General features: G+C 37.7%; 1 protein-coding gene, 1 long non-coding RNA gene and 2 other non-coding genes across 7 annotated transcripts in view; 3 read left to right on the forward strand and 1 right to left on the reverse strand.

The window, feature by feature from the left end:
* LOC139810457 (xaa-Pro aminopeptidase 1) overlaps positions 1 to 15,415 on the forward strand; it is a 32,131-nt gene that overhangs the window by 14,142 nt on the left and 2,574 nt on the right. For 3 of the 4 annotated variants that reach the window (XM_071774010.1, XM_071774009.1, XM_071774012.1), the window contains exons 2-6: positions 10,734 to 10,957; positions 11,432 to 11,473; positions 11,986 to 12,165; positions 14,495 to 14,612; positions 14,920 to 15,298. In XM_071774010.1, the coding sequence (XP_071630111.1) occupies positions 10,734 to 10,957; positions 11,432 to 11,473; positions 11,986 to 12,165; positions 14,495 to 14,612; positions 14,920 to 15,298 (943 nt within the window). The remainder of the gene's footprint in view (positions 1 to 10,733; positions 10,958 to 11,431; positions 11,474 to 11,985; positions 12,166 to 14,494; positions 14,613 to 14,919; positions 15,299 to 15,415) is intronic. The other variant, XM_071774011.1, reaches the window with a different exon arrangement.
* Positions 1,169 to 3,405, reverse strand: LOC139810482 (uncharacterized). Its single transcript, XR_011731399.1, has 3 exons — positions 3,158 to 3,405; positions 3,019 to 3,070; positions 1,169 to 2,916 (listed from the first exon to the last, which is right to left on the reverse strand). It is a non-coding gene; the product is annotated as an uncharacterized lncRNA (long non-coding RNA).
* Trnaa-agc (transfer RNA alanine (anticodon AGC)) lies at positions 10,386 to 10,458 on the forward strand. The gene has a single exon. It is a non-coding gene; the product is annotated as a tRNA-Ala (tRNA).
* On the forward strand, positions 13,529 to 13,744 carry LOC139810835 (small nucleolar RNA U3). The gene has a single exon (XR_011731492.1). It is a non-coding gene; the product is annotated as a small nucleolar RNA U3 (small nucleolar RNA).

Below are 15,415 nucleotides of genomic sequence, written 5' to 3' on the forward strand. Positions count from 1 at the left end.
CCCGTTATTTTTTTACAAATGTTGCCAATTTGTTGCATCTGCATTACCATTAGAGATACATTATTATATAAATATAATAAATATAATAAATAATATAAAATATTACGGGTGTCGCTCGCGTTGACTTTTTCGATACATTTCGCTCGTCTTTAACACGCAGGGAAAATGCAGAATATTTTTATCAACAACGTTATATTGTTGCAATTACGCGCGACAATTACATACGACGGCGTACAGAGAGACGCACCGGGCGGGCGGCGCGAACCGGAGAAACCAATATTAGCTTCCTACACTCCTAATACTCGAGTGTCTCGTCTGTTCTAACCCATTTCTTCCTATGAATGACTTCGTCTCGGTTTGGCCAGGCTTTTCCCCACGTGGGTCCCGCAACGAAATTCCGCCTGCGCATTCCACGACGCTGGTAAATCGTATACAGCCCAAGCTGGTAGTACCAATTTTCTCTTAACACGGCAGGCGGATCAAGTAGACTCCCGCAATGTTGATACTCCTCTAATATCGCGGTAACGAGCGCAGACCACCTCCTCGTTGTCGCGTCGTGTTAATCTCCTTGATAAAATCGAGTTCATAATATTCCAACGGTAATCGCACGTTGTTTACCATCGTTCCACCCCGGTTATATCTTTATAATATCTTACGTGTACGATATCTCACGTAAGGTTGTCGCACTTTTTCGGAACAGTTACGAAATATAAAATAAAGAAGTTTTTTTTATTGTTCAATCTTCAATGCATCGCCATCGTAATAATAATATAGTCACTCTATTTATTAAAATTTTCTTTTTATATGCTAGTTTTAATATGATTGCTCACGAAAATATTCACATTTATTAGGATTATAAATATATTATCATATATTTACATTTACGAGACACATCGCATTAATACAATTAATAAAAGAAAATTGTATATCGAATAAGTCTGCGCGCCATAATAAATATAAATATAAATATAAACGTATAAAATAATAATAAAATAATCATTTTACGATGTATAATATATACGTATCGGGTTTGTAACTGGAAGTAACAACAGTTTTATTAGTTTTTGTCAATATTGTTTGCATAAATGCATTAACGGTCGATAAGTATATAGGAAATAAATCATGTTGCTGCGTTGTAGGCATTAAACTTTTTCATATATTTCCCCTACTTAAATCTTAAATCAAAGCAAGTACATCATATTCACGTTTTGGAAAGAAGGAAACGAGTAAAGACAATTAGACGAATGAAGAAAATTAGATTAAGGCAAAAGTTTACGGTTAAAACTTCTTAATGACAGGGGTATGGAATTCAAATTATAGTCTCTTGATAGCCCGTTACGTTCAATTCAATGATTATTATTGGGAATGTAACGAATGATGTAATAAACGACGGTTTCACCGGTGCGGTTACAAGCTGGTGACCCTTCTGGTTGCAAGGGGGTACCGCGAACATCTGTCTCGGGCCGGCCCGAGATCGTCGGGGGCAACAAGACAATCCCCCCTCGAGATCCCGATGACTGCGCCGTGCCATAGCGTTCCGGTAACCAACTGACTGCGTGAAACGCGCTACCCCCCTACGGGGGCGGTGCCTGAAAATTCACTCCCTGTACCCTCGTGTTACCCTGCTACCGAACCGCCCTTGTTTTCCAATAAATACAAAGCATTTCCGCCGCGATCGTCGGTCACGGCCGAAAAGAAATTCGAGCGCATATCCGACTTCCGATATATGCCCGCGCTCATCCCTATACCTGCGCCCTGCGCCCGCGGCATCCTCGCGGGTCCGCACCCCCGCGAGGGCTGCACTCTTATCTCGGGAAACCCGCGAGAGCCTAAAAACCTACCGTCGCCTGATGGCGGCCTATTCCGTTTCCGGTCGAGTTCCCATCGGACCGCGCCGCCGCCACTTGGCGCGACTCGGCCTTCCACAATTTATCGATCTCGGTCTGTCACTGTCACGCCGCGGCGAGCGCGGTGTCACGGAACGAGTAAAATGTCACCTCTAACTCCGTATGCCATCCCGCTCCGCACGCCAATCGGGAATTCCTATTCCGATTCGATATTCCCATTCACTCGTCATTCACTCGTCATCGCGAGCCGTCAGTCTCTATAAGTCGCGTCTCAGTGTCATCTCGTTTTATTCGCCGACGACAGCCTCTCGATACCGCAGTAACTTCCCACTTTAATCGCGTGGATGCTCAATAAACGCAAATTCAGTAGAGTAGAGCATCAATCATGATTATTATTGACAATCTCAACCTTCTTCTTTTTTTACAATCGCAATTATGTATTGCAAGCAATTTATACGATGCTGTAATTTACAAACTTTATATAATATATCATGTTACCTATATATCACCTGCTTCTTTTAATGTTCATGATAGACGCGAAAGAAACATCTCAAATATTTTTTAGTTATTACGATTTCTTTACGGCCTAGTATATATTCGCTTTAAAAAAAAATAGAACAATCAGGATAAATAATCTTAACTATTCATCAAGTAATATATACTAATAAGATTGGCAACGAGAACCAAAGGTAATTAATGCGCTATATTATTTAATAGACTAATCAAATAATTTATCTAGAACAATTAAATAACTTTCGATTCTTTTTTTGGGTCATCCTCAGCGCATAAAATTAGTAAAAATAAACGCAGTCAATCATTTATCAGTTTGTATAGATCGTCATTAACTTATGTCATCGTCTCTTACAAAACGAAGTAAAGGCAAAGCAGGCTCCGAAGCACATTCAAGTATTTTCGAGATGTTAAGTATTTATTCAATCTAATATAATCATTTATTATTAATCATATTTTTACTACTTTCTTTCATTCCGTATTCCTGTTTAACAGGTAAGTCGAGTAGCAAACCTGTTGTCGCACATTCCTTTCGATTCTCTTCGACTGCGTCATCCTTCTGTCATTCAGATTTATATGCAATTATGTATGTACCAGATATTTTCTAAATAAATCACACTCATGATCCGTAAAATATCGCGAAATAGAGAAAAATACATACTAGTAGTATCTATTTATCGTGTATCTATTCGTCAATTCGTATGAAGTATCATCTAATCAAAGAAATCAATTTTTTAACAACTAATGCAATAATTTTTAACCCATCGGTGCAAAGAGATATCTAAATAATTTCCACTTACCCGCGTTTGGACGTCAATCGGAGCAACCGAACGCTCGAAATCCTGGTTACGGATGATGTTGCCCGTACACGTGCCATCGACACGTGTCGTCACGTTATCTATCAAGGCCGCACGCGCCGGCGGAAGCCGACCAATCGGCTCCCTCCCTCTAATTCCGCGCGCATCCATTGCAGCAGATCGGCGGCGCGCCATTGCCATTGCGTCGCGGCGCGGCGACAACCTCCGGTTGCACGCGCACACCCCGGGACACCGCGCTGAACACCCCTTCACCCCGAGAGTGCGCATTCGCGGGGGTATATCCCGGATATAGGGATGCACCTCCGCCGCGGGATGCTACCCTGGCAGGGTGGCGGGCACCGGCGACGCTTCGTCCGTCGGAAGGAGCCGCTAAAAACCTGGGGCCTGGGCGACGCATCTTTTTCGCGGCGCGACTTTTGGCCGGCGAACGCCTGGAGACGAGGTCTGCGGCCTTGACGGCGGCCCGTGGCGAGCCACTTAAGCAGGCGACCATCTCACTACGGCCAGGGCCGTATAGCGCGCGAGGCGGTCGGTGGCGGGAAAACCGTTCGAATTTCCGTAGGGTGGAAAGAGAGTAACGACTCGACGGAGTCGATGGACACGGGGGCGGCGGTGGAGAGGGAGGAACGAGGATGCACGGTCGGACGCGGGGGGGGATACACGGCCGGGAGCGATTTATGATGTCTTTTTACCCGTCTGTCTCCGTCTGCCTTTTTTCGCCCCCTCCCCCCCCCCCGTTCTTTTCCGCCCTTCCATTTCGCCGCCCCCCCTCCCGCCCGCCTCCCTTCTCCATCGGCCGGTGTGCACCACGCACACCAATTCCCCCGGGTTATCGATCTCCGCCGATGACGCCTGACGGCGCCAGCGCACCGTACGTCCGCTCTCTCGTCGCCCTTGTCGCCCGCGTGTTCATGCATGTACCCGCATATCCGTGTGCGTCAAACACGCGCGATGGATGCAGCTGCGTGGAAAGCGCGATGGGGGGATGGTCCGAACGGATACGCGAACGCGTATGCGCGCCGCAAATGGAATATTTTGTGCCCCTCCCCTTGCCCTCTCGGTTTCCCCCGTTTGTAGCAACGGGAGTTGCAACGGGGTACACGCATATATATAGACGCATCGATATCGTTGCGATAACGTTACACGGTCGTTTCTGTATTCCTCTTCCAATTAAAGTGGCATGGCTGATGGCAAGTCGACTGATGCACGCACTTTTGCATTTTAAAAGATAAGAAAGAGAGTGTGCAGATAACAACAAGAATTTATCTCATTGATTGTACTTTTTGTACTTGCGGAAGACCTGCTTAAATTAATCTTTATTTTATTTTATTATTTATATAGGTTTTTTTATTTTATTTATCATTCATATAGTTGGTCTAACATCTTTTGAAGGGAGCATTTAAGTTTTTTAACCGCATTCGAAAAGATGTGTTTGCTATTGCTAATAATTAAGAAATAAGAATTTCAATATGTCTATTGACATTTACTATTATTAACTTCAAGTTTTAATTCAAGTTTATCGTCATTAATGTAACGAGCACTTTTCACATAGCCTCATATATTGAAAATATTTTATTTATTTCACTCTATAAAGGAAACTCGATATTTTCGCGCTCTACTTTCACTTTAACTTATATTTTCACTTATATTTAAACTTGCCACAACGTTTGCCATGCGAGAAAGTTGATACAATAGAATCACCCTCGTATGAACGCCAACCCTGCTTCTACTACCCTGTTGCAAAAAGCCTCGAGCCATCCCAAATCGAAGCCGTATCGCGCGGCCTTCGAAGATGAACTCCTGATAGTTAAGCAAAGAGGACCGTTTAACCAGCTTTTCGACTTTCCGACTTTTTCAACATTCACACTATCTTGGCTGCATGAATCCCTGATCTGATTTACCCACGTCGCACTTCGACGCGAAACTTATACAAATTATAAGAACAAATCGATAACGCGACGTGAGACGTCGCGAGACAGAAACAGAAGCATAAGTAGCGAATAACGTCGCGAGGGACGCTCAAGATTACTGAAAGAGATCCAGGGCTGATAGGAATCGCTAATAATTGTTTTACGAAAGGAAACGGATGACGAAGATAATTGAAAACGAGGGTTTAAACTGACACAACTATTAAGAGATGCAAATATCGTAAATCGTCTAACTTCTTACGGCCTATGTAATCCTGATCAATAGATACTGAACATCATCTCGAGACATCGCGCAACTAGTTCACAGATTCACCGTCTGTGTTAGCTTCTTATGCTTTTATGGTAGATAAATAGATAGTTTCCTGTAGAGGGACAGTTTTCATCACATTCTTCCGTAGGAGAGAAAGAGAGAAAATAACTTATATACGAGAGAACATTACTTCAGGAAAATTAAACAATTTTCTGATTTTATTAACTTTAAATTTATTAGAAACATCCAATTAGAAAGCTTTTATAAATATCTCGAGGAACATTTCTGCTTATATAGGCTTATAATGTTCTTTTTATATTTGCATTATGCATTTAGCATAATTGTCTAAAATTAGCTCTCGCTCTTTCTTTTACAACTTTTCCGTACAAAGATATTATTTAAATAAAATAGTGATTGTATTAGCAATAGGACAAGAATACAAGCCGTTGTATATTTTTATTATTATTGCTGTATACGTGTACATATTTTAATATCATGTTTAATTCATGTGGCATTACATGATCTTTTCTTTCGCCCCACAAGCTTCATGTTGATACAAGTCAGTTTGAGGTTGTGATTTGTGGAAATTATACTTGTATACATATGGATTTTCTGTTATCTCACCAACATATTTTTTGTTGATGATTACGAAACAGCATGACATAATTTTTGTCATTAATTTTTACCGTCAAATCTATTTGATTTTGACTGCCAATCAACTGTCACGCTATGTCGGAGGCTCCCTCGGCCAGAACAGGAACTCAACACGTGTGCAATTGATATCCGTCGTGCGATATCCTAATCGAATCTCTGCTGCCAGACTGCTGGCATACTGCTAACAGCACTGCTAACATTTTGCTTACTAGGGGAGTAGCGACGTAAGAAAGAAAGAGAACTGTGGCGCTGTGAACCGCGAGTGCGGCAAACTGGTCCACAGAGATATACCGAGATGAAATCACGAGTAGGTTTCTGCGGATCATGCGAGCCTGTTCGGTACATGCTAAAGATCATCTCAAGAAACAATCCAGTCCGCCAGCATCTTGATCATTTCTCCTCCTGCTCCTGTCATTCGATATTGCGCGAGCTATTTGCAATGAGGTATCTATGGCAGAAAGCCAGAATGTCACTTGAAAAGAAAAAAACGTACAAAGATTCAGTTCGCATTCTCGCAAACGTCATTATTACTGCACAATAAATATTAGATCATTCATAAATGTATTGGTATATATAACCGATGAATTTAATCTCAAGCACAGTCACAGTTCTCTGAAATACACGTTCTTATTATACGCATATCCAAGATTATTAAATTCATTATTAAATGATTCGTTATTTATTTACACAGTCGCACTTCTATCAAGCAGGACTAATAATTTTACATTTGCAGTAATACCCAACGTTAGGCGTTGGCCTAATGAGTCGGTATGATATGAAAGTGAACGCGACGTGTACTCGAAATGTCACAAGCGACGGTCATTGCGCCACGGGAGTGGCGCGCCGCGGCAACGGAACCGGCTTAAACTCTTCGTCATGCTACCAGCCGGATCGGTCTGAAGCACGAAAGTGAGTGGTGAACAAATGGTAGATCGACAGCGGCAACGTGGTATCAACTAAGAAGGCGAATCGCTTCGGCCTCGTCGAGTTCACCCTCCGTGATGTCCCGTGAAAAATGCCTTTTCTCCGGACACTCCTCGATATCGATTCTCGTGCCATTCGCTTCTCGTGTCGTTTCTCGAGGCTTGCGCCTTGTATCCTGCGTGTTGGAGAATAACCGGAGATTTATGGTAGCCTGATATTTTTAGGAAAGAGACTCTACTGCTCGTCGATTCAGAGCGAGGCCGAGAAGAGCACCCTCCAAATTGGATTTAAAGCAGCAAAGGCTAAATACCGCGCTTCACACGGAATAACTTGCGGTAACGTTATACAAGTAGCATTGTTACTTGTGTAATCCTTATAAATACTTTCGTATTTATATGGAGCCAGGATTACATTATGCTTGTAGAATTGAGAAACGTTTGTATTTTTATCGTTAGAATAAAAACTGACAGGATGGTGTTATAATCCAACATAAAACGTGTAAAAATCATGTGTCTATTGTAAAATATATTATTTGTTGCCTTTGTACAAGAAGTTATCTTGACACGTGTGGACAATAGAAGACATTTTTTTTATCATATGCGTCTCGATTCTCCGCCATGCATTCGGTATCGTTCCTTGAGCCTACATTCTTGCTCTACGTTCGAGAATAATCAGAAATTCATGGTAGCCTGATATCTCGGGAAAGCGAACTCTCCTCTCTATTGATTGCGAACAAAGGTGGGACAAAAAGAGCGCCCTTAAAATTGGTTTTAAAAGGTTGGTCGTCGCGCTTGATACGGAACATATGTAATTTATAAGTAGCATATTGTACAAGTAACATCATACTCGTATAAATAATGTCGTTATCTGAAGTGTAAAAGTAGAATATATTACGCTTATAGAAATAAAACGCTTGTATTTTTATCGCTAGATAACTGCACAGAATGGTGTTAATAAAACATTAATACTTATAATGCGCTAATATCTTATATTATAAAATATAATTTGTTACTTTTTTACGAGACATTGTTTTGACATACGAGAAGAATGTAGTAGTTGAAAATAACATATTTATACATTTATTTTTATCATCTTTGTTCTTTTATTATTATATTTTAATTATTATAGATATATAACACATTTTTGTGGCTATTACTTAAAATATTTTAAAAATATTTATTATTAATTGCATTTTTACATTTATCACATTATGTGTTGTGCTTTAATACCTCGACGTAGCTTAGAAAAGATTGCAAAGCTATACAAATAAATGGATTTATGTTTATATATTTATCGCCTAATTAATCGACAGTTATACAACACGCAATCTATGAAACATTTTACCATTTATTAAAAAGTTATATATAGCTTTAATTATATTTATGATTATCATAAATATCATGTTAAATCCATTTTAATTTAAATAATTTGCTTTCTTTTGTCTTTAATGAGAAATAATGCGATACAATGCTTCACCATGTGTGAGACAATATTCTTCTTCATTCCTCCCATGTAATAAAAAATCTGTTATAGAAAAAAAATGTTATCCTATATTTGAAATTATTTTATTGACGATATAAGCTCCACGTGCAATATCCAATTGTGCGCAACACAACGGAATTTCTTTTCTCCGACGGCAGTTGTCTTTCGAACAACTGGAAGAAATAAGGGATAAGGAGAGTTTCGCGAATGCCTAATAGGACGAAAGGGGTGAGGCGACGTGACCTTTACAGTGCACGGGAAATTTACAGGGAAAATTACCTGAGCTGAAAATTGTAAGGTTACATCGGAGTAAAACTTTCCTACTGCACGCTCCTACTTCCCTAGTAATATATTTAATATTACTTGATGTTTACGTTAAATTATTAAATTAAACAATACGCTGACCCGGTTACGATGCATTAATGATAAAATGCGCGAGGGGGTGGGTACATGATCCTGTCCCGAATTATATTCGATCCGTTCTCCACACACACATTCGCCCACGAAATTGATCCTTCCATCGCGAGCGGCGGAACGCGACGGCATCCTTCCAACCGCGTTTTGCCCAGGTAGACGCGGACTCTCGATGACGCGAGAAAAAAAAAAAGATAAATGAAAGGAAGGAGAAAAAGGCACGAGCGTGTTTAATCGATTGGTCGTATACTACTTGGACTTGGAAGACGCCGGTGAAGGTTCAATATACAAGTAACGATCAAAACGTGCGTTTCGGGACGATCAAGCTCCAAGTTCGATATGCTTTCCTGGTATACGAGCACCACTTAGCACACCCTCTGGATTCCCATGGGACGTGTACTACTCGTAATGGAAATCAAACTAGTTTCCGGTCAATAAAGTCACGTCACATTGCTCACGTTGTCCATTGTATAGAGTCGTAAGACTCTAAAAACGTCGTACATCATGAATATATTGCTGAAACGTTTAAGTATACGAAACTCTTCAGTTTGCCAGATACTCGCATTTATAAATCGCTTCTCTCATGGATTATCAATTCAATTTTCTCGACTTGGTGAATTTCACCGTTGCTCTAGATGCGAACTGCTATAATTAATTCCTGATTATTAAAATTCCGAAATAACAGCTTGTGTTTTATTTTGTTTTGTTTCGACTTAATGCTTTTTGGTACGCGCATTTAATGCATAAAATCCATTTTAAACAATATATAATTCCTGTCAGGATTCACACAATAGAATTCTATTTATAATTTTATGCGACGTGTAATGCGGAAAAATTTGAAGAATCAGAATGCAAAAATATATAAAGTAACAAGTATCTCACACATATACCCAATTAAAATATACGACATGCAGGGCATGTACAATTATGAATAGAATTCTAGTTCCAAAATCTAATGTAAATTATAGATTGTCTAAAGTGCACTTCGAAATACATATGTATGTATTACGATTAATTTCGACGAAGGTGCATCCCTAATTTCCAGACTTGACAGACGAAAAATCCTCGTAAGTCTCCGTTTTATTGAATCATGATATATAAATATATACTTACTATAGCTACACAAAGCTGTTATAACGTAGTCATTAATTTAGAGACTTCTGTCAAACAAATCATTTATTTTTATTTAAATCTTATTATTTAATAGAACATTTTTATCAATAGATACACTTGCATGTGTATAATCGTACGCTTTATCTGGAGTAACTCTCTCTTTTACAAAATCAGATAAAAATTCTTCAAAAATCTATTTCGGTGAATTTACAATTACAAATATGATTTGTGATAATTATTTCGTGTTCTAAATTATACGTCGTTTATACATATGTAAGGCTTGCCTTATATTTTGTAAATAAGTTTTGGACAAAAATAAATAATGTGTGTACATAGTATAAATATATAGATACGCAAATATTTAATAATAACAATAATAAATATATACATATATAGGTATATATGATAGGATTGATCAGTACAAATTAGAAATAGCCTTACAGATGGGGGCGTAGCTCAGATGGTAGAGCGCTCGCTTAGCATGCGAGAGGTACCGGGATCGATACCCGGCGCCTCCAACTCTTTTTTTTTTTTAATTTACTATTTTATTATATTAGAATTGTAACAGATTTACAGTATAAATGTGACTTTGTACAGTTTTTCATTATTTAAATTTATTATTTGTAAATTAAGATATATCTCTAAATTCTTACTTTAAATTTGTATACAAGTTACATTTCTTTACACCTTTCTTCCATCCTTCTTTAATATCTGTTATATCTATTTCCCGTTTTGCAATTCAACTTTTTTTTATTAAAAATGTCAGTTGAGGAATGAAACGCATTTGCTGCAGGATTAACGAAAGCCGATATCAGCACACTGCCGAAGCCGGAGCATAAATATAATGGGGCCGAGAGATTATATTGTCCAGTGAACGCTTATGCCGAGAATCAACCGGTCAATCGACACGACAGTTCTCTGCGACTGAGACAACTGAGATCCGAGATGGTTCGGGTGGCGGCAGTTCAAGGGCCACCTCTCGATGGTTACATCGTCACGTCGGACGACGAGCATCAAGTGAGTTATACCGTCGAAATTAACTCCACTCGATATTGACGATCATAACTTATCTGTCCAAAAGTCTATTCGTATCTTGATAATTGGCGTATCATTGGCGTATTGGTAGATTAGTTTCAATTATAAAAAAAAAAAGCATTGGATATCACGATATCATGATCTGGTTTGCGTTCTCCATTTATCATTAAGATACCAAAGAACGTAAAAATGTAAAGAATAAAAAAATTTAAAGAAAATCAATTTATAAGTATTATTGAAATTGTGTAATCACTTCTCGAGAAACAAATAATTTACTATCGATTATTTCGCTACTATCTCGCTACTAATTAACTACTTGCATTATAAGAGATCAAGTCTGTAATTTTATTTTCATCAAATTATCTAGCCGATTGATAGCGATGTTGATATGTCCGCATTGATCTAAATCAATTTATGCTCAATGTTGTTCCTCTCATTATATGCTTAAATTTTCAGACAGTGAGCTTCGTTTCTCATGGCCGCGATGGCCCTTTAGAGGTATATTCGCGTGGTGTAGCATATTTGAAAGCTTCTCTTAGTATAAAAAATAACATTTTGCATAATTACTTTGGCTGATACGCTATAAACGGCCATTCCGTATTTACTAAAATTTTTTTAATGAGTTTTATTCTTTATTTTGAGTGCAGTGTCCAGTCTTTTGACTCCATGTTTCCCAAAATTTCACTAATTTTAAAATTTAACAAAATGAGAAAAATATTTTAGGTGTGTATCGAACAATAAAATTTAAAACTTAAAAATACACTTTACATGTATACCTGTTATAATTACTTTTAATTTTCGACGGTGAAGTGATTGGGGGACATCAATTTCAGTTGAAACATTATAGCTTTAGCATATTTTAATGCTCATTGAGCATGAAAATTTTTTTTCGAACTACTTCAATTAATATAAATAATAAATTGATATTAATATTAATAGCTCCCGGTTGTTAATATTAATATCAATTTATTATTCTTTTATTAATAAAACAAATCGTTCTTTTCACGTAGAGCGAGGCCGTGGATCCACACGATATGAGAAGAGAATTTCTTACTGGATTCTATGGAAGTGCTGGAGAAGCTATAGTAACTATTGATAAGGCAGTACTTTGGACTGATGGTCGATACCATATTCAAGCAAACCATCAGCTGGATTGCAACTGGATTTTAATGAAGCGAGGTGAACGCGACGTGCGTAAATTGACTCAAATATTTTCATTATCTCGTATCGAACAAAGTCTTTATTCTATATCAAATTTACATGCTTGATCATCGGTTTATTATTTATGTACTTATTATTTTTGCAGTACGCGTTATATTTTCTGTCTCTATAAGTCGTTAATGAAATAATCTAAATTACCCATCACAATAGATGCCCAACTTCTTTCTAGTTAAATCTAAATAAATTCGTCTTTAATGCTCTTATTATTCATAACAACGATTTATACAATCCATTAATAAGATCTGAAGACAACAATAAAATTCAGAATAATAATAAATATAATATAGTTAGAGTAAATATATATAGCATATTTACTCGAAATTTTATTAGAACATTTTAATAATTACACCATTAAAAATAAGAGTATAAAAATAAATTAAATAATTTTTTTATCCAACAAATTCAATTTGTACTAATATTAACAACCTGGTAAAAAAATGTATATAAAAATATGTATAAATATATATAAAATATGTTCAATATATCTATGTTTTCTCTCTTTTGCATAGTCTCTCCGTATATAGGAAAAATAATAGAAATAATAATTGAATAAATAATTTTTGCATTGTTTTTTTTACAAAAAGTAAAATTGCGAGATTAAATTATATATAATATTCTATATATAATCATACTTTACATTTATATATGATGAATCTTTTCTCATTTCCTGAACCTTTACTTTTTATAAAAAACACAATGCTATTAATTATTTTTTAAATTACTTTTTAATTCTTCTTGTTATTAGTATTTTTCCTGTATGTACGAATAGAGATTATATAAGAAAAAGAAAACACTTCTATATATGGGTATATATTTATGTATAATTATATATAATTATATATAATTATACACAAAAAAAAATAAAGTTGCTTCAATTAAACGTCGACGTCACGGGCTGCCACAAGCGTACATAATTAATTTAATTGGATATTATTGGACCGAATATTTAAATTATTAAAGCAATTATCTGATGTTTTTTGTTCATTAATATTGATGTTGCATCAATAAATTTTATCTCAATAACACTGATGCTGTTGATACATCTTTTTTTTTCCGTGTATATACATATTTATATGTATGTATAAATTTTTATATGAAAAATTGTTTACCGAGACTACTTTCTGCTATCGTTTATTCTTGTCTCGATAGGTAACCTCATCGGTCCCCAGATGGCGATACCGTCTGGATTTAGAGCCAGACTGTTACGACTATCGCTCTCTCGCAAATTTAACTTCTCTGCAGTCTACTAGAGGGCTACGTTAAAGATCATTTTCTCGTGTTTAAAATTCTATCACAACGCTATATCTAGCCATGCTTGAGCGGTGAAACTTTAAGATCATACTTCACAGGATCAGTTCTGTAGGAGTTGATCTCATTCTCCCTCCCTAACATGGGAGTTGATGTAACCATGAAGATGAGGAATAGTCCTCTTCTCTGAGCGTGAGAACGACACGAATTCCCGACTCGTTTCGAGAATTCTGTCATCGATGATCGTTCGCCCTTCACACCTAGTGCGAAGGGGGTGGGAAGAAGGACTTTCTGAGTGGTTACCTTTTTAAATAATAACAAAAATAATAAGTTTATTCTATATTGCCGCCCTGGTAAACAATATACCAGGGCTGCGTGGTCCGCGATATTCACTGCCAGGAGTGAAAATCTGCAACATAAGTGACGTAAACTATAGATTTTAGTCTAACAGAACATAACTTCTTGCGCTGGAATAAACGACGTGCGTAGCACAATCGATTGATATTTATTTCGAACGTAGGAATTATGCGTATAGCACGTCGTCTGTTTTGCTACAGTTTTATATACATTGTGGTGGTTCACGTTATTAGTAAGCAAGTACAAATTATTATATAAATAAAATAAATAAATTTTTTTATAAAGTATTTATGTAAATGTGGTTATAAACTTGTATTGTACAAAACAGTCTATTTCAATTTTTTAGAGAAATAATTTTAAGTCAAATAATATAAAATAATAATAATAATAAATTAGCATTTTGCTGCAAATTGTTTTGGATGGATTGGGTTACGTCTGTGAATTATCAGCGCAAGAGATCAAAACAAAGCTCAACTAAAATTAGATTTACGATTAAAAAGGAGAAAAACATCATTTAATATTTAAATGGTGAAAGGATTCTATTTGACATTACGAATATTTTAAAAGGAGCTATCGCCAGCAACGTTAATAAGAATTTATAACAAAAATTGCAGATGTATTTTGTAATATTTTTAATATCGCAACACACACACATTCTTAACGTTTAATTAACCATTTCTGTTTAATGTTTAGGTGCCAACGATAACAGAATGGTTAATACAAGAGTTCGAAAATCGATCGGAAGTACGTATTGGTGCCAATCCGAAATTAATGCCCGCATTTACGTGGGAGATATGGGAGGACGAATTGGGTAACGAGAAACATTATATCGAGCATTTCTTTATCGCGATGTTGTTCAAATATAAATCTTACACATTTTTATTGTCGAAGAAGATATAGCTTGTACGTCAATATAAAAATCTATATATTTTTATTATGTACGAGAATTTTGCTCTAATTAATTATAAAATGAATACTTTTCGGTTCAAAAGTTTCACTTTCAAGTCTCGAAACAAGTCCTATCAAAGTAGTATCGTTCTGTGCGAGGCCGAGAAGCGGCCGAGGAAGCCGAATCCGACCTTCTTTCACTTTCAACTAACAATCCTATTCGTGTTCAGCGAATTCGCCCGTAAGATTGGTCGGGGTCCGTAACGACCTGGTGGACTTGATCTGGCAGGTGGGCCGGCCTGAGTACAATCCGCACGCGGCGTACCCGCTGGCGGACGAGTACTCCGGCAAACCGTGGCAGGAGAAGGTCCGGAGTATCCGGCTGGAAATGGAACTCACGTCGGCCGACGCGCTCGTCGTCACCGCCCTGGACGAGATAGCGTGGCTCTTCAACGTCCGCGGCTACGATCTGCCGCACACGCCCGTCCTCCGGGCATACGCGATCGTCGCCCACGGTGACCTGCATCTCTACGCGCCGCGTCACAAGATCATGCGATCCGTCGACATACATTTGAAAGTCGACTCCTGCTCCCACGCGAACTGCGTCAAGTGAGTGATGAGTAGAACCCCGGAAATTATACGGCGTCGAGAGAGAAACTCCTGTCAAATTAAGATAAAAAGATGGGACACGATATAGACCAAGCGGGACTTCTATTACAGAAGTAG

The sequence above is a fragment of the Temnothorax longispinosus genome, chromosome 3, assembly GCF_030848805.1.
Source record: "Temnothorax longispinosus isolate EJ_2023e chromosome 3, Tlon_JGU_v1, whole genome shotgun sequence".
Classification (NCBI taxonomy): Eukaryota; Metazoa; Arthropoda; class Insecta; order Hymenoptera; family Formicidae; genus Temnothorax; species Temnothorax longispinosus.